Below are 19,560 nucleotides of genomic sequence, written 5' to 3' on the forward strand. Positions count from 1 at the left end.
CAAACAGATTGGTGCTGATTATTATTATTACAATGGTACCTCAGGTTACATACGCTTCAGGTTACAGACTCCGCTAACCCATAAATAGTGCTTCAGGTTAAGAACTTTGCTTCAGGATGAGAACAGAAATCGTGCTGCAGCGGCACAGCGGCCCCATTAGCTAAAGTGGTGCATGTTAAGAACAGTTTCAGGTTAAGAACGGACCTCCAGAACGAATTAAGTACTTAACATGAGGTACCACTGTAATTGAATTTATATACAGTCATACCTCGGGTTGAATACGCTTTGAGTTGAGCGCGTTTGAGTTGCTGTCTGCTGCAACCCGGAAGTAACGGAGTGCGTTACTTCCGGGTTTCGCCACTTGCACATGCGCAGACGCTCAAAATGACGTCATGCGCAGAAGTGGCAAAAAGCGACGTTTGCGTGCGCAGACGTGCCATCGATAGTTACGTTTACCTCTAGATGCGAACGGGGCTCTGGAAAGGATCCTGTTCGTATCTGGAGGTACCACTGTACTGCCCTATACCCCGGGGTCTCAGGGCAGTTCACAGAATAAAATCAAGATATAAAACCACAAAATACATAATAAAAACAAAAACCCAATAGCCCCCCCCAAAAAAACCCACTTAAAAAGGGCATAGGATGCAAATCAGATCAACCAAAGGCTTGGTTAAAAAGGAATGTGATTAGGAGTGTGCAAGATTCTAGTCCCGGGGTCAGCAAACTTTTTCAGCTGTGGGCCCGTCCACTGTCCCTCAGACCTTGTGGGTGGCCGGACTATATTTTGGAAAAAAATATGAACAAATAACCCAGAGATGCGTTTTAAATAAAAGCACACATTCTACTCCTGTAAAAGCACCAGGCAGGCCCCACAAACAACTCAGAGATGCATTTTAAATAAAAGGACACATTCAACTCATGTAAAAACACGCTGATTCCCGGACCATCCCCGGGCCAGATTTAGAAGGCGATTAGGCTGGATCCGGCCCCTGGGTCTTAGTTTACTTACCCATGTTCTAGTCCTTATTTGATACCCCAAGATTCTGGAGTACCGGTTCTAGTCAATAACCCAAGATTCTAGTCCAAACTTTGTCATAAATTCATCCCCAGCGGCAGCTTGAGAAGGCAGCTTAAGGACATAAAGTGGCCTGGATGAGGCCCATCTAGTCCAACATCCTGTTTTCACAGTGGGAAGCCCCTAAGCAGCTCGACTCTTGTGGTTTCCAGCAACAGGTAATTGCTTCTCCCATGGCTTCCTGGGAACTGTAGTTTGCTAAGGGGTGCTGGGGATTGCAGATTGTAAGTGTTATGCACTGGAGTTCTCACCCTGGGCCAGCAGGGGGATAGTTTTCACTCAGGTCCACATATGCAAATAAGGGATTGAAAGTGACGTTCAGTGATTGGCTAGTTACAGAAAGTTGTTACAGTTGCGTTGTACTGGAGCTCTATATAAGCAGGCTGGCTGAACCCTTCAGTTCAGTTCTGTTCTGGCCTGTGAATAAACAAGAGTTGTTTGAAGAATCGCTGTGTCGTCTGATATGTTCACCCACAACTTAACAGTAAGCACTACAGCTCCCAAGATTCTTTGAGGGGAGGGTGTGCTTTAAATGTATGGCCACTCAGTAGCCCATACTGACTTTCAGAGCCGTTACTTGCCTTAGAATCATAGCAGCGTAGAGTTGGAAGGGACCCAGTGCGGTCATCTAGTCCAACCCCACTGCGATGCAGGAATAACAGCGGAGAAGATTGCTTTCTTTACCTCCTGTTGCTTTGATCTTCCAGGCAGTTGGTGCTGTGGTGTCGCCCGGGGTTTCCTGTTGCAGGATTGGTCTCGGGTTTAAAGGGACGACGCAGGTGTGGAGGAGCTGGACAGGATGCCAAGAGGCAGGAAGAAAGAGAACATTCCTCCTTTTCTGAGTGGCTATGTGGTGTCTGGTAAGCTGAGGCGTCCCTGGAGTCCACTAGGGTGGGGTGGCATTGACTGTCGGCTCCCTCCTTGCTTATGCTCACGGTTGCCCCTTGTAGAGCCCAGGAGTTGGAGGCAAATCTGGAATAAGTTGTCTCCACCTGCCATTGGCTCTGGCGCCCCCTGCTGTTGGCCTCCACCGGTGCCAATGGGTACCAGCCAACCACTGCCCCTCTGGACTGTAGCTGGTGTGTCAATCAATCTCAAGTGATCCTATTAATTTTTTTAATTACGTTTATTATGTTTTCAGAAAGGGTTAGGAAAGAAATAGTGGGAAATGATCCATAATGAATTGAAACAAATGTTTTAAAGTACTTTCCCAAAAAACCAAAGTCTTTTCTGTTGGGGATAATTCAGACTGAAATTCCCAGGTGTCAAAAAAGGTTATTTATGTATGCCCTTGTTTTGTTAGCCCCAAAATGGAAAATGAGTGAGGTCCCAAACAAAGAAGAATGGCAACTTAAGTTGACAGAATATGCACAACTCGCAGACTTAACATACAGTGGTACCTTGCAAGACGAATGCCTCGCAAGACGGAAAACTCACAAGAAGAAAGAGTTTTCCGTTTTTCGAGGTGCTTCGCCAGACGAATTTCCCTATGGGCTTCCTTCGCTAGACGAAAGCCCATAGGGAAATCTCCGGGGACAGCGGGGAAGCGCAGCGCGTCTTCCCCACTGTCCTCGGACCTCCTCCGAAGGCTGGCGGTGGGGCGGAGAGACCTTCTCCCCCCGCCAGCCTTCGGAAGGCTCCTCCGAAGGCTGGCGCTGGGGCAGAGAGACCTCCTCCCCCCGCCAGGCTTCGGAAGGCTCCTCCGAAGGCTGGCGGTGGGGCGGAGAGCCCTTCTCCCCGCGCCAGCCTTCGGATGGCTGTTCTGAAGGCTGGCGGTGGACCGCCAGCCTTCAGAACAGGTCCGGGGACAGAGGAGAAGCGCGGACCTGTCCTGAAGACTTGCGGTGGGAGGAGGGTTTTCCTTCCCACCGCCAACATTCAGAATGCTGTTCTGAATGTTGGCGGTGGGGAGGAAAGCCCTTCTCCTCACCGCAAGCCCCGCAAGCTCCGGGAACAGAGGAGAAGCGCAGCACGCCTTCCCCTCTGTTCCCGGACCTGTCCTGAAGGCTTGCGGTGGGGAGAAAAGCCCTTCTCCGCACCGCCAGCCCGGCAAGCGGTTTCCATAGGAACGCATTAATTGATTTTCAATGCATTCCTATGAGAAACCGTGCTTCGCAAGACAAAAAACTCGCAAGAAGAAAAAACTTGCGGAACGAATTAATTTCGTCTTGCGAAGTACCACTGAATAGAATAAGATAACAAGAAGAACATACATTTAGAGAAGATTGGAGAATGTTTATTGACTATATGGGAAATAATTGTGTACAGCGGAAAACGCTGGCAGCATAAAAATAAATTCAACAGTGTAAATAAGTTTTGATGGATGCAATAATGGAATACCGAATGGCCTAGTTTTTGTAAAATATGCAGGGATTTATGATATGTAAAATGAACCATGGAAAGAGAAGAAGGGAAGTCATTGATATTTTAAGGATGTAAAAATGAGTACTTTAAATTGTATAACAGAAAATGTAATAAAAATTATAAAAAAGGAAAAAGATAGAGTAAGAGATGCAGGGGAGGGGGCCCATTGTTTTGTTTTTGTTCCTGTTTTATATATGTGTGTGTGTGTATTTGCATATGTAAATATATATCTTGCGTTTTTATGCTGGGATCTTCAAACAAAGATTGTTTGAATAAGTAAATAAACGAAATTGTATTGGGAGCAAAGTCATTGGCAACTCGGGTAGGAAATAGATGCGCTCGCGTTTGCGAAAGGGGAAATTAAATTCTTAGGAACTGGTTGGAAAGGTTTATAGTCACATTGTTTATCAAGTTTAAGTAAGGAGGGGTCTGTGGAAGACAGGTGGGTGGGTATTTTCAGGATTGGCATAGTATAGTAGGCAAGCAGCTGTTGATACTTGGATGGAGGTTTTAAAAAAAATATATTGAGGAAGTAATGAGAATTAGAAATTAAATACGTTATTTGTCTTTTTGCGTCTTGACATGGGATAAGATGCACGGTTATGGTGTGTCCTGAGGAGTGCATTATCTTAGAATCAGAAAAAATATTTGTGTAAAAGTGTCACCTGAGCTCCCTTCCCCTCCTCCCTCCCTCCTCCCTTTTCCCTTGTACAGTGGTACCTCGGGTTACATATGCTTCAGGTTACAGACTCCGCTAACCCAGAAATAGTACCTCGGGTTAAGAACTTTGCGTCAGGATGAGAACAGAAATCGTGCTCTGGCGGCAGCGGGAGGCCCCATTAGCTAAAGTGGTACCTCAGATTAAGAACAATTTCAGGTTAAGAACGGACCTCCGGAACGAATTAAGTACTTAACCTGAGGCACCACTGTACGCGGGTGGCACTGTGGATTAAACCACAGAGCCTAGGACTTGCCGATCAGAAGGTCGGCGGTTTGAATCCCCGCAACAGGGTGAGCTCTCGTTGCTCAGTCCCTGCTCCTGCCAAGCTAGCAGTTCGAAAGCACGTCAAAGTGCAAGTAGATAAATAGGTACCGCTCTGGCGGGAAGGTAAACGGCGTTTCCGTGCGCTGCTCTGGTTCGCCAGAAGCGGCTTAGTCCTGCTGGCCACATGACCTGGAAGCTGTATGCCGGCTCCCTCGGCCAATAAAGCGAGATGAGCGCCGCAACCCCAGAGTTGGCCATGACTGGACCTAATGGGTTTAGCCCCATTAGCTAAAGTGGTGCTTCAGGTTAAGAACAGTTTCAGGTTAAGTACGGATCTCCGGAACGAATTAAATACTTAACCTGAGGTACCACTGTACGTGTATGTCCTTTTAGACTGTAAAACTTGAGGGCAGGGACCCTCTTAGTGTTGCTTTTCGCAAGTCGCTCTGGTGGGAGCCATGTTTGGCTAAAGAGGCAGGGTGCGGATCCTTGAAGTCGTATGTCTTTGCTCTTGAGCAGTGATTATTGCGGGCATTTGAGAATTGCTTGAAATAATTCATAGAAGATATTTTCCTACGGGCAAGACATCAGCATGCGGTTCTGCCGCCGGCGCCGACCAGACAGACTGGGTTGTTCTGGAGCTAATTTGCCCGGCTCGTCTTGAGGACGGAGCTCTAATTAGAAGTGGATCAAAGCCTCCTTGCTCCTCTTTTCCACCGCCCTGCATGCTGGACATCTGGTTCCACAATGACTAACTGGGATCTTAAATCGTGGGCTCTAAGCTGCTTAGAGCGACTCAGCTGGCTAGCACACTTCGGCTTTCGAGCATTAAGCGTGCCGTCAGCTGCCGGGGAGAACCCAGCACGGTGGGGTGTTGTCGTTGTTCCCCGGCCCCAACCCATCAAGGTCAGAGAAGCGAACACAAAGGGGCACCTGCTTCTGCCCCACACCCTACCCCACAGATGTGGACGGAGCCGGGAGAATGCCCCACGGTGCCGATCGGAGTGAGTAAGGCCGCTGTGGGAAGAGAGGCGGTTTGGCTGCAGGAGGTGCGTCATAAAGCCGCACACTTACGATGTGCTGAGAGAGACATTCGGCAGCTTAGTGCAGGCACAGGCAAATAGCGTTTGGCTGGGCAGGTGGGCACCCTCTGCTCAGTTTAGCATCCTTGCAGAGGGACGAGACAGGTGGCAACTGCAGCAAAATGTGGGAGAGTATCTTGGTGTCCTAGCCAGCGCTCAGAATCCTACAGCTACTGAGGTTGCCTTGTTCTCAATGAATATACAGTGGTACCTCAGGTGACATACGCTTCAGGTTACATACGCTTCAGGTTACAGACTCCACTAACACAGAAATACTGCTTCAGGTTAAGAACTTTGCTTCAGAATGAGAACAGAAATCGTGCTCTGGCGGCGCGGCAGCAGCAGAAGGCCCCATTAACTAAAGTGCTGCTTCAGGTTAAGAACAGTTTCAGGTTAAGTACGGACCTCCAGAACGAATTAAGTACTTAACCTGTAAAGGTAAAGGAACCCCTGACCATTAGGTCCAGTCGTGGCCGACTCTGGGGTTGCGGCGCTCATCTCACTTTATTGGCCGAGGGAGCCGGCGTACAGCTTCTGGGTCATGTGGCCAGCATGACTAAGCCGCTTCTGGCGAACCAGAGCAGCGCACGGAAACGCCGTTTACCTTCCCGCCAGAGCGGTACCTATTTATCTACTTGCACTTTGACATGCTTTCGAACTACTAGGTTGGCAGGAGCAGGGACCGAGCAACGGGAGCTCACCCTGTTGCGGGGATTCGAACCGCCGACCTTCTGATTGGCAAGTCCTAGGCTCTGTGGTTTAATCCACAGTGCCACCCGCATACACTGGTGCCTCGGGTTAAGTACTTAATTCGTTCCGGAGGTCCATTCTTAACCTGAAATTGTTCTTAACCTGAGGTACCACTTTAGCTAATGGGGCCTCCCGCTGCCGCCACCGCACTGCCGGAGCACGATTTCTGTTCTCATCCTGAAGCAAAGTTCTTAACCCGAGGTACTATTTCTGGGTTAGCTGAGTCTGTAACCTGAAGCGTATGTAACCCGAGGTACCACTGTATATATCTTCCCCATCTTTCTATCGACCTATATTTGGGGAGTTTCCTGCTCAGGTTTATACTTAGCCTTGTTTTGATCTATTTCGGTTGGCACCGAGCACCTGAGTTTGCTATTAAAGGGAGGGGCGGACCATAGTCTATAACTCTTATTTGTGGCGGAGCCTGTGAGAAGGAGTGGGTTGCTCACAGCCTCTCTGGGGATTGGCTGTGTATCGCTTGCTAATCTGAAATCCAGGGACGGACTGTTCTAGGACAGAGTCAACCCCGTGGAACACCTAGAGAATCATGGCGTGCATTTGAAACCCAGGGGTTGACGGCATGAATAAGTCCTTCCTAATGTCTGCCCTGAATCTTGCAGGTTTCAGCTTCCTTAAATGGCCCTGTTAGATTCCAGTACTATGGGAGAAGGGGCGCGGGTGGCACTGTGGGTTAAACCACAGAGCCTAGGACTTGCCAATCAGAAGGTTGGTGGTTCGAATCCCCGCAACGGGGTGAGCTTCCGTTGCCCGGTCCTTGCTCTTGCCAACCTAGCAGTTCGAAAGCACATCAAAGTGCAAGTAGATAAATAGGTACCGCACCGGCGGGAAGGTAAACGGCGTTTCCGTGCGCTGCTCTGGTTTGCCAGAAGTGGCTTAGTCATGCTGGCCACATGACCCAGAAGCTGTACACTGGCTCCCTCAGCCAATAAAGCGAGTTGAGCGCCGCAACCCCAGAGTCGGTCACAACTGGACCTAATGGTCAGGGATCCCTTTACCTTACCTTTACTATGGGAGAAGGAGGAAACCTTATTTGCTTTCTGCAAACAAAGTGTAATTTTACAAACCTTTGTAATGTTTCACATTCTCACCGTTTTTAGAAACTTAAATGTTCCTCGATTCTTGCGTCAATTTACAGTGTTCATTGTAAGCGTATTAATTGTTATTATTATTATTATCAGAATACAGTCATACCTTGGATCTCAAACACCTTGGCTCCTGAACGAGTGTTCCAGTTTCCGAGTGTTCCAGAAGCCGACGGGGCTTCTGATTGGCTGCCGGAGCTTCCTGCAGCCAATCAGAAGCCGCGATTTGGTTTCCAAACGTTTTGGAAATCGAACCGACTTCCGGAATGGATTACGTTCAGCTTCCAAGGTACGACTGTAACAGTGTGCTTTGCTTTCCCACAATGCACCTGCACCACACATTTAAAGCATGTGGCTACCCGCAGGAATCTTGGGAAGTGTAGTTAAAGGTGGGGGGATTTGTGACTCTGTGAGGGAGAAATGCCCAGGATTCTTTGAAAGAAGCCATGCGATTTAAATGTGCAGTACGGATGTGGCATTCAGTAAATGTATGTCAGTTTTCCACACGTTCTTCCTCCTCCTGCTCAGACTCCCTGTTTTTGGACATCACGTCACGTCCTTGTTTGCTTTTGTGAAGTTACGGAATGTTCACGCACATCCCAACTTGCAAAGTTGAAGGATCTGACGTGGGGTCACTGTTAAACGTCAGCGGTGGGAAGGAATGGAAAGGTATTTGACATGCATGCTGAAGTCCTAACATAAACAGCTTTGTTCCTCCCCTCTGCAGAGGAAAGAAACGTCCAGAGAAACATCAACATCAATCTGTACCTGTCCACGGAAAGGAATGTAGCAGCCGACTCCGTTGTCCGCAGGTCAGACTGCGGAGGAGCGAGTTCCCAGGGGGGAAAACGGGCTGCGTTCACGGGAAAGGGAAGCAATGACCTGCAGCAACGCCGTGTGGTTCAGACCAACCTCTCTTGCCCTTATTGGCCTTTCCAGGACGCCACCGGCGGCTCTTCACCCAAACGGCAAAGCAACCTTGCGTCGAAACTGCAGAGGGGTGCATCTGGAGACTCCGAGTTTACCAGCGATGCACCGATTCCCTGCCCCTCTCTCTGCTCATGCTCAGAGCAGCTCGGTTTAAAGGGCAACCCTCCCAGCCACCTCTCGAGTAGAAGCCACTATGTCTCTCATGACTGCGGTACCCTCTCCAAAAACAGGATGGGAAGCGAGGACCAGTATGGGTCAAAACCAAGCCATGTTTGTGCGTCGAGAAGAATCTGCGGGCATCTCGGGGATTGCAGAGGGTGCTTCTCTCCAGCCGAATTGCCTGTGACATCGGCTCCTGGCTCCGGTTCCTGCCAGTGTCCTCCCACGAGCCCCAGCAAAAGCGACGACTCTTTCCATCGTGGGCCCGGCCTTACCTTGCACCATTTGAACTCTTCGACTTTGGTGGAGAGCACTGGGTCTTCTGCAGCGCTCCAGACCCTCTTGAAGTCTTCCCGGACGTCTGCTGACCTGCACCGCTCCATCCGGCAGCTCAAGCGAGAAGCCGCCTCCTCAATGGGGGCGTTGAGCTCCTCCCCCTGGGAATCCAAACGTCCTCTTTTCCCTTGCCAACCGCTCCGCAATCCTCAGGTCTCCACCTCGACCGTGCTGAGTGCTGTGGAGCATCTCGCGGCGGGAGAGAGCTACGCCAGGCAGGCCAGCGTCAAATGGCGAGCCCCTTTTCCCAGGGACTGGGGCGGCACTTCCACCGAGGGCAAACCCATCTCCGTTGTCTACAGGTGCGACAACGCTGGATTGCAGACATGTCCAACGGAGGCCTTGGACCAGTCAGGTTTCCGTGGCGGCTTTGATCTGACCTCGCTGGCACTTCGGGGAGAAGACCTCTGTTCCAAAACCTCCATTCGCTACCTCGAATGTTGCTCGGGCGGCGGGTGGCGGACTCGGGAAAGAACGGGTGCCTGCGGTTGCTCCAAAACCTGCTGCCACCAAAAGGCAGCTGATCCGGAAGAGCTCGCCTCTGGAGCGTTGTGTCGCTCGGAGTTGAGTCTCTCAGACCATGCCTTGAGTCTCCTTTCCTTTGACAGCTTGGAGGTCTCCCTGAAGACGTTGTGCGCCGACTCTCCGGCGAACCTGGGGTCTCCTGTGTGCGTCAGCCTGTCGGTGCATTCTCCTGCGTGCCGGTTTAGGAACGGCAACCAGGATTCTGACCTCTGTGAAGCTGGGGGCGAACTAGGAGAGGACAGTGGGGGCCCCACACTCTCCGCAAGGGAGCACGCTGCGGATCTGCCCCACTGGAAGCTCGGCCGCTTTGGAGAACATTGGCAGGCTGCCAATAGTATAGGTGCGACCGTTGTTGGGAGTAGTGGCAACGGCTCCCCAAATTCCATGCCCGGCGACTGTTGGCCTGATGCGGAAAATAGTCAGGGAGGAGGGCCTTCAGCGGAGCAGACTGGGAAAAGGACTACAGCGTTGTACGACGAGGAGAGCAACAACCGGATGGATGATAAGCAAAAGGAGGTGAGCTCAGTCTGTCTGTTACTAACTAAAGCAGGCGTAGGCAAACTCCGGCCCTCCAGATGTTTTTGAGACTACAATTCCCATCATCCCTGACCACTGGTCCTGTTAGCTAGGGATGATGGGAATTGTAGTTCCAAAACCTCTGGAGGGCCAGAGTTTGCCCATGCCTGAAACTAAAGTTTGGATTTTTTCGTTTCATTCCTTGCTTTGTTTCCCTCTGTTTTTCTTTTCCTGTTTGACTTCTTTTGTCTTTGTTTTGTCCTCTGGGGTAAGGAGAAGCTCCCAGGTGAGAACTGGGAGAATCCACCTCTTTCTGAGTGGTGTAAGAGTTAAGATTTACCAGTGAGAGAAGACTTTGTCTTCTTCTTTTTCTTTCTTTTTCTGTTTTTTTTCTTTTTGTCTAGATTACTTCATTTTTTATTGTCAAGTATTATGAAAAGTCTTAAGAAAATCTTAGTTTTTTAAAAAAATAAAGTTTGGATTAATAGGTTATTGTATTTTAGTGTTTCGTTGGCTGGGGAAACCCAGCCAGATGGGCGGGGTATAAATAAATAAATTATTGATGTTGTTATTATTGGATTCAGGCGCAATGCCCTAAACATAGAGATCCCCCCTTCTCCCGCTCCTGCCGACCACCTGAAGTCCAAATTGATACAGCCATTCCTCTTACCAGCTAACGGAGCGGCATGTTGGATGTACATTGAGTTTTGTGTCTCGTGGCCTTCACTCCCAGCTTGTGGCGGTGAGTTCCACAAGTTAATTGGAAGCAAAACTAAATTGTGTGCGATAAGCTGATGTATACCAGGGTGTGTATATTATTTTATTTCAATCTGCGTTGTGGATTCAGGTGGTAGATCTCTGCTTTCCTTGAGCTTTTTCAGCCCAATTCAGGTTACCATGGTGCAGAATTTAGAATCTTGTAGGTGTGGAATGTCCCAAGCCTTGTGCCCAGAAATTCCGTAAGAGGAGGGATGAGCTTGTTCCAACATATTGTCTTGATTTTTCTTTCTTTGCTTACAGGACCTGGAATCGATGGAGAAGAAGAGAAACAGGTAATGCTTTTGCCCGTCTTTAAACGCTTTTGGTGGTGTAAATGTTATGAAATGTGTTTACATTTTTTAAAAGACACCCCTCCCCCATTTAAATCAAATACAGTGGTACCTTGGTTCTCAAACTTAATCCGTTCCGGAAGTCCGTTCCAAAACCAAGGCGCACTTTTCCATGGAAAGTAATGCAAAACGGATTCTTCTGTTCCAGACTTTTAAAAACAACCCCTTTTAACATGAATTTTACTATCTAATGAGACCATTGAGCCATAACGCAATAATCAAGGTAAAGGTAAAGGGACCCCTGACCATTAGGGCCAGTCGTGACCGACTCCGGGGTTGCGGCGCTCATCTCGCTTTATTGGCTGAGGGAGCCGGCGTACAGCTTCCGGGTCATGTGGCCAGCATGACTAAGCCGCTTCTGGCAAACCAGAGCAGCACACAGAAACGTCGTTTACCTTCCCACCGGAGCGGTACCTATTTATCTACTTGCACTTTGACGTGCTTTCGAACTGCTAGTTGGCAGGAGCAGGGACCGAGCAACGGGAGCTCACCCCGTCACGGGGATTCGAACCACCGACCTGCTGATCGGCAAGTCCTGGCCTTTGTGGTTTAACCCACAGCACCACCCGCATCCCTAATAATCAATGTACTGTAGTTTAAAATAAATAAGACAGTTTTGTAGATGATTAAAAATTAAAATTAATTTTTTTCTTGCCTGCACTGATGATAGTCATTGTTTAGATGGGGGGGCTTTTATCCATTTCCGCAGTCACTCAATCATTAAATCAATCAATCAATTAGTAGCTGAACTGCGTTCCACACAGTCACAAAAACAAATGAACTGAAAAAGCCTCAAAAACACAAAACAAATAGCAAAAGCAAAAGCCCCAAACTTAATCCGTTCCGGAAGTCTGTTTGACTTCTGAAATGTTTGAAAACCAAGGCACAGCTTCTGATTGGTGCTGGCACCCCAGAAACAATAGCAGACATATTGGATGTTTGGCTTCTGAAAAATGTTCCAAAAGTGGAACACTTACTTCCAGGTTTTCGTCGTTTGGGAACCAAGGCGTTTGAGAACCAAGGTACCGCTGTAGTAAATAAATATTTTTTAATAGCAGCATGCATTTTAAAAAGCTGTAGGTGGGGTGAACGCCTGTCCATCCCAAGCGATGTGCGTATTGTCTCCAAAACCTGCTTTCTCTTTCGAAGTATCGCCTATTCCCTTAAAGAGAGCGGATTAGATTAATCAACTCGAGCTGATCACTTAATCAACTTAAATTTGTGGGGGTTAATTGGTTAAACGGAACGCTAGCTCTTGTTTCCTTTCTTCCCCTCTCTCCCAGGCCTTTGCCCCAGAGGGTGGACCCCCAGCTAGAGAAATGCTTTGTGGCCTGGCGCAACCATGTCTCTGGGAAAACGGCCACTGCCCAGGCTCTGTATGAGCGCCAGCTGTTGCGCAAGGGGCTTGCTGCCCTGCGGTGGGCCGTGCAGTTAAGGAAGGTTCAAGCAGGCATTGCCCAGAGGAACCACATTCTGGTGGTGCTGGCAGCCAGCTTCCGCAAGGTAAGAGGGCTTGGGGGGGCGTTAAGAGAGCAGGGTGCAGCCAAGACGGGCCCAGCTTCTGGGTCCGGCTACGCCTCGCTGGTAGAACACACGCCCTCTGGTTTTTTGAAAAATCATTAAATTTGCAGAGCTGCTGCCAGTCAGAGCAGCCGATCATGAGTTAAATGCACGAATGTGCCAATCTGCAGATGGGAAGTTCCTCAAGTTTCCAAGTTCGCCAGTTTTTTGTTCTAGCCAAAGGCCATGTCAAACTTCTATTAAGGCAATAAGGTAAAGGTAAAGGGACCCCTGAACATTAGGTCCAGTCGTGGCCGACTCTGGGGTTGCGGCACTCATCTCACTCTATCGGCCGAGGGAGCCGGCGTACAGCTTCTGGGTCATGTGGCCAGCATGACAGCTGCTTCTGGTGAACCAGAGCAGCGCACGGAAACGCCGTTTACCTTCCCGCCTATTTACCTATTTACCTACTTGCACTTTGACATGCTTTCGAACTGCTAGGTTGGCAGGAGCAGGGACCGAGCAACGGGAGTTCACCCCGTCGCGGGGATTCGAACCGCTGACCTTCTGATTGGCAAGTCCTAGGCTCTGTGGTTTAACCCACAGCGCCACCCGTGTCCCATTAAGGCAATAGCTTGTGAAATATGGACCAGTTATAAACACCATCTCCAACTCCTTGAAAGATTCCATCAATGGTGTCTCCAAAAATTTTTACACATCACTTGGGAATACAGGCAAACTTATGCCAGTGTACTGGCAGAAGGAAAGATCACCAGTGTCGAAGCAATGATTCTTCAACATCAACTTCATTGGACTGGTCATGTTGTGCGGATGCCTGATTACTGTGGTACCTTGGGTTAAGAACTTAATTCGTTCTGGAGGTCCATTCTTAACCTGAAACCGTTCTTAACCTGAAGCATCACTTTAGCTAATGGGGCCTCCCGCTGCTGCCGCGCCGCTGCTGTGCGATTTCTGTTCTCATCCTGAAACAAAGTTCTTAACCTTAGGTACTATTTCTGGGTTAGCGGAGTCTGTAACCTGAAGCGTCTGTAACCTGAGGTACCACTGTATTGTCTTCCAAAGCAACTACTCTGTTCTGAACTTAAAAATGGAAAGCGTAATGCTGGTGGTCAACAAAAGAGGTTTAAAGACTGTCTCAAGGCAAATCTAAAAAAATGTAGTATAAACACTGGCAACCGGGAAACACTGGCCTGCGAGTGCTCCAGTTGAAGAACAGCCTTTACCAAAGATGTCATGGGCTTTGAAGACACTCGAACTCAGGACGCAAGGGAGAAACGTGCTAGGAGGAAGGCACACTTGGCAAACCCTCACCGTGATCAACTCCTGCCCGGAAACCTATGTCTCCACTGTGGAAGGACAAGTGGATCCAAAATTGGTCTCCGTGATCACTTACAGACTCACTGCTAAAACCGTGTTTATGGAAGACAATCTTACTCAATTATGAGTGATTGCCAAAGAAAAAGAAGAAGGCAATAGCATTAATAAAATAATACAGAACATACGGTACATCCTTAATATAAAAATGCATACTATAAATACAAAGTTTGCCAAGTTCCTGAGCATTTGAACAGTGTACAAATAAAAAATTATTATTATTATTATTATTATTATTATTATGATGATGATGATGATGATGCATCTCTGACAGCTCCAATTATAACATCATTTTTAAAATCCAGTTTGCCAGCATCCATTCTGAAAGAGAGAGAAGATAACCAGAGACAACTACAAACTCAAACCCAACTTGCTTTCAGATGAAACCACCGAATCACCACAACAATTTTATAGCGATTTTAATTAACTCATTTTTCAGGATTCCCCCACCCCCCACCAGTGCATAGAGGGACGCTTCGTGTTTTACAAAGCTATTGTTGTCGCTTAAAGAAACTGAACCGTTTCTGCTGGGGTGTGCCTGCTTGCTTGTGTGAACAAAGGCTTCAGAAAGCGATCCGTTGGGTCTCTGTATAAGAGGCAGGCTAGCAGGTAATGAGTGATGTCTTCCACCTGAGGTTGACCACAAATACAAAAGTCTGTCTACGTACCCAAATATTCTTGTAGGAGCCACCCAAGACTGCGGGGGGCTTCATCTGGAAATGCAGCTCAATTCAGGCATTTCGTAAGGAAGCTGGCAAGAGATTGGTCAGATTTGTTGTTGTTTAGTCGTTTAGTCGTGTCCGACTCTTGATGATCCCATGGACCAGAGCACGCCAGGCACTCCTGTCTTCCACTGCCTCCCTCAGTTTGGTCAAACTCATGCTGGTAGCTTCGAGAACACTGTCCAACCATCTCGTCCTCTGTCGTCCCCTTCTCCTTGTGCCCTCCATCTTTCCCAACATCAGGGTCTTTTCCAGGGAGTCTTCTCTTCTCATGAGGTGGCCAAAGTATTGGAGCCTCAGCTTCAGGATCTGTCCTTCCAGTGAGCACTCAGGGCTAATTTCCTTCAGAATGGAGAGGTTTGATCTTCTTGCAGTCCATGGGACTCTCAAGAGCCTCCTCCAGCACCATAATTCAAAAGCATCAATTCTTCGGCGATCAGCCTTCTTTATGTTCCAAAATCTGTGTTTCAAGAGAGGATACCAAGGGGAAAATTGGGTGTTCCTAATTAGTTGCAGGTCACTTGTGGGTTGTATCCATAAGAACCAATCCTTAGTTGACATTTACTCATTTGCTTCCCTGCTCCTGTTTTAGAACGAACCATACCTCAGTCCTTCATGGGTGATGTAGGGTTATTTTTTCAGATATCTTTTTTTATTGAAGGGTAGCACTTGTGAAAAATTTATGGAGCATGAAATTGAAGCTGTGATTCCTGCATTGCGGGGTTGGGGGTGGGGTTGGACTAGATGACCCCCAGGGGTCCCTTTCGACTCTGCAGTTCGATGATTCTATGTCTGGAGGTGGTTGGAGGGCGGATGGCGGCTAACAGATTAAGGTTGACTCCTGACAAGACAGCAGTACTGTTCTTGGGGGACAGGAGACGGGCGGGTGTGGAGGACTCCCTGGTCCTGAATGCGGTAACTGTGCCCCTTAAGGACCAGGTGCGCAGCCTGGGAGTCATTTTGGACTCACAGCTGTCCATGGAGGCGCAGGTCAATTCTGTGTCCAGGGCAGCTGTTTATCAGCTCCATCTGGTATGCAGGCTGAGACCCTACCTGCCCGCGGACTGTCTCGCCAGAGTGGTGCATGCTCTGGTTATCTCTCGCTCGGACTACTGCAATGCACTCAACGTGGGTGCTCTACCTTTGAAGGTGACCCGGAAACTACAACTAATCCAGAATGCGGCAGCTAGACTGGTGACTGGGAGCGGCTGCTGAGACCACATAACACTGGTCTTGAAAGATCTACACTGGCTCCCAGTATGTTTCCAAGCACAATTCAAAGTGTTGGTGCTGACCTTGAAAGCCCTAAACGGCCTCGGCCCAGAATACCTGAAGGAGCATCTCCACCTCCATCGTTCTCCCCGGACACTGAGGTCCAGCGCTGAGGGCCTTCTGGCGGTTCCCTCATTGCGAGAAGTGAGGTTACAGGGAACCAGACAGAGGGCCTTCTCGGTGGTGGCGCCCGCCCTGTGGAACACCCTCCCTTCAGATGTGAAGGAAATACACAACTACCTGACTTTCAGAAGACATCTGAAGGCAGCCCTGTTTAGGGACGTTTTTAATGAGTGATGTTTTAATGTGGTTTTAATATTCTGTTGGGACCCGCCCAGAGTGGCTGGGGAAACCCAGCCAGATGGGTGGGGTATAAATAATAATTTGTTGTTGTTGTTTATTAATTATTCCAAGCCTGGTTCTTTGTTAGTGGCAGGATGCTTTGGCAAAGCAGCGGAAGGCACCCCCTTCCCCGCAACAGGAGGCAGCGAACCCCATCAGAGGAGCGCCGACAACCCCAGAAGCAGGGGGCGTAAGGATGTCCCCCAACCTATGCCACCTACCTGCGGAACACCTGGAAGACGCTGCCCGGTACAGCAGGTGCGTAAAAGAGGAGAAAGACAGGAAATCCCGATTCAGATAGTTTGCTCGGGATTGTAGCATTAAATAGATTGCAACACCCCTGCGAGGTAGGCTGGCTCTGAGAGATGGCGCCAATCTAATATCTGTAGGTGAGCGGGAATCTGCATGCCGGCCTCCTCAGTCTGAAACTGGCCGCTGCACACAGACACACACTTTGGGAGGATAAACAGAACCACTGTGCCTTTTTTCTTTTTTGAATTTATTTATTTGGTTTTTCAGATTTACAGTCACATATCCAACATACAGAGGGACGCAGGTGGCGCTGTGGGTTAAACCACAGAGCCTAGGACTTGCCGATCAGAAGGTTGGCGGTTCGAATCCCCGTGACGGGGTGAGCTCCCGTTGCTCAGTCCCTGCTCCTGCCAACCTAGCAGTTCGAAAGCATGTCAAAGTGCAAGTAGATAAATAGGTACCACTCCGGCGGGAAGGTAAATGGTGTTTCCGTGCGCTGCTCTGGTTTGCCAGAAGCAGCTTAGTCCTGCTGGCCACATGACCCGGAAGCTGTATGCCGGCTCCCTCGGCCAGTAAAGCGAGATGAGCGCTGCAACCCCAGAGTCGGCCACGACTGGACCTGATGGTCAGGGGTCCCTTTACCTTTTATCCAACATACAACATAAAAACAAGATTCCATAGAATCTCCTGGACTCCTCCCCTTTGTGGGTCCTATTGTCAATCATTTCCTCCTGCATCTTTTATGATAATCCAAAATCTTTTACCTCTGCATTGTATCCAAAATTCACCCTTAAACTACAAGTGATATTCCAATCCTGCTAGTGACTTTAACTGTTTACAATGGTTTTCAAGATAAGTTATAAATTTCCCCCACTCCCGATTAAAATTTTGGTCTTCCTGATTTCTGATTCTTCCGGTCATTTTGGCCATTTCGGCATAATCCATCAACTTGATCTGCCATTTTTCTCTGGTTGAGACTTTTATCTTCTTTCCATCTCGACCTTTTTTCAGGGCGGAGGGAAATCTCTGGACGCAGCTTCATTGCCAGCAGGGAGGGGGCGAGACCTGCAGAAAGGCCGCGGCTCTACGGGATGTGAGGCGCTTGGCTGGTAAGGCGGTTGCCCCTGAGCAGCTGCTTATATAGTGGCCCGAGATAAGTTGGGAAGGAATGACCGGGTGTGGAGCACACTTCCACCTGCAGACAAGCCTCTCTCTCTCTCCCTTCCTTCTCTCTCTCTCTCTCTCTCTCTCTCTCTCTCTCTCTCTCTCTCTCACATCTCTCTCTCTCTCTCTCTCTCTCTCTCTCTCTCTTTCCCTTTCTTCTGTCTCTCTCCCTACTTTCTATTTCTCTCTATTTCTTCTCTCTCTCTCTCTTTCTCCCCCTTTCTTCTGTCTCTCTCCCTACTTTCTCTCTCTCTCTCTCTTTATCTCATCTCTCTCTCTCTCTCTCTCTCTCTCTCCCCCTTCCATATGACTCTATCCCTTCCTTCCTTCTCTCTCTCTCTTCTCTCTCCCCCCCTTCCATATGACTCTATCGCTTCCTTCTCTCTCTCTCTCTCTCTCTCTCTCTCTCTCTCTCTTCTCTCTCTCCCCCTTTCTTATATATCTCTCTCCCCATATATATAAGGAAGAGAGAGAGAGAGAGAGAAGGAAGAGAGCACACATCACCCCGCAGACAAGCCACAGCTGTCTGAACATCATGCCCTCTATCTAACCTTTGGCTTTCTCAGTGGTCTGCCGTGCCCTGTCGATGACCTTTGTCTCCTTCGTTATACATTGTGCAAGGGGAAAGTGATGCAGTGGAAACAGGTGCCAAAATAACTTTGTACCACCCCACGATCGGGTGATTGGAAGATGTGTAAAGGGCACAGTCCAAAATGTATCTGACTGGTTTTGCATATTGTGCTAATAAAAAGAGCCTCAGCAAAGCTGGCTGGCAGCTTGCTTGTGCACAGCTCACCTGCATTACCAACTCCTGCCTCATGTCCTTCCCTTCAGTTGGGAAGCTTGCAGTGGGGACGCACTCTGTGCAGAATGCCTGCTCTGCCAGCCACGCCCTTTCCCAAGGTGTTCCGTTCCGTTCGCCCCACCGACGGCGACAGCGGACCACTGAGCATGCTCCATCCTCCATGGGCTGCTGGGGGGGGCTTCTCCCTCCCTTAATTCCCCCCACCCACACCTCAACCTCAGATATTTTATACTTCTGCAAGCTTTGAGATCCCCCAGGACTACTTTTTTAAAAAATGCAATAATTTTTATTAGTTTTCACTTAGAATAATCCAATGGTAGCCTCGTTATAACAGTGCCGAATTATAATGCAATTACTAATCCCAGTCATTCAGGTGCCAAATTATATAATTTGGGTGGCCTCCCGCGTGCTAGAATGGATGGTTTGGTGATTTGCTTTGTTTCCGGGTTCCAAAATCTTGTTCATCTCAATTACATTCCAGTCAAAATAATCCCTTGTACGACAACTGCAATATTAACGACATCCATTCCTCTTGACACATTAAATGATTTATAAACCCATAGGTGAAGCATTCAAACTATATCCTTATTCCTTCTGTGTGTGACAGTTATTCTGCCTGTGGTGTTCCTTCCTGTCCTTCTAAAATCTTACGTCTGTCTATTGCTTGCTCTCTGTCATTCCTTGGGCGGAGCTAATATCGCATTGTTATTTCAGAAGTTTCCCCCCTGGACTACTTGTTTGCATAGATCGGGGTGGGTGAACCTCAGGTTTGGAGGCCAAAAGTGACCCTCCAGTCCCCGTCCCCCCCCCAAACTCTCCATAACCACACCTTTTACTAGCCCTGTTTCACACCCTCCTGGAGTGTTTGTGCATGATGGGGATGTGCCCTTGTACTCTGATCCCTCAGATAAAATTTTATAGATTTGTGGATTTGGAAGGGACCCCCAAAGGTCATCCAGTCCAACCCACTGCAATTCAAGAATCGCTACCTCCATTGCTCCGCCCGCTTGTGCCTTGGGCTCCACCAACCAATGGCCCTCAGAAAGGAATACGGCCCCCCGGGCTGAAAAAGCGCTCCCCACTCATGGGGCTGCAAGAGGCCTTCTTAGGCGTTCTTACAGCACACTAAGTATTTCCCCCAGGCTTAGTATTATAATTATAATTATTTACACCC

At 48.7% G+C, this 19,560-nt stretch overlaps 1 protein-coding gene across 9 annotated transcripts in view; it reads left to right on the forward strand.

Annotated features, from left to right (window-relative positions):
• C8H1orf167 (chromosome 8 C1orf167 homolog) overlaps positions 1-19,560 on the forward strand; it is a 145,435-nt gene that overhangs the window by 556 nt on the left and 125,319 nt on the right. The window contains exons 1-7 of one of the 9 annotated variants that reach the window (XM_053401081.1): positions 5,027-5,428; positions 8,087-8,171; positions 8,299-9,825; positions 10,846-10,877; positions 12,218-12,437; positions 16,254-16,423; positions 17,429-17,526. In XM_053401081.1, the coding sequence (XP_053257056.1) occupies positions 5,172-5,428; positions 8,087-8,171; positions 8,299-9,825; positions 10,846-10,877; positions 12,218-12,437; positions 16,254-16,423; positions 17,429-17,526 (2,389 nt within the window). In that variant the 5' untranslated portion in view covers positions 5,027-5,171. Of the gene's footprint in view, positions 1-1,823; positions 1,936-5,026; positions 5,429-8,086; positions 9,826-10,845; positions 10,878-12,217; positions 12,438-16,253; positions 16,424-17,428; positions 17,527-19,560 lie in introns of those variants that run through there. The other 8 variants (XM_053401082.1, XM_053401083.1, XM_053401078.1 and 5 more) reach the window with 8 other exon arrangements.

This window comes from Podarcis raffonei, chromosome 8 (assembly GCF_027172205.1).
Source record: "Podarcis raffonei isolate rPodRaf1 chromosome 8, rPodRaf1.pri, whole genome shotgun sequence".
Taxonomy (NCBI): Eukaryota; Metazoa; Chordata; class Lepidosauria; order Squamata; family Lacertidae; genus Podarcis; species Podarcis raffonei.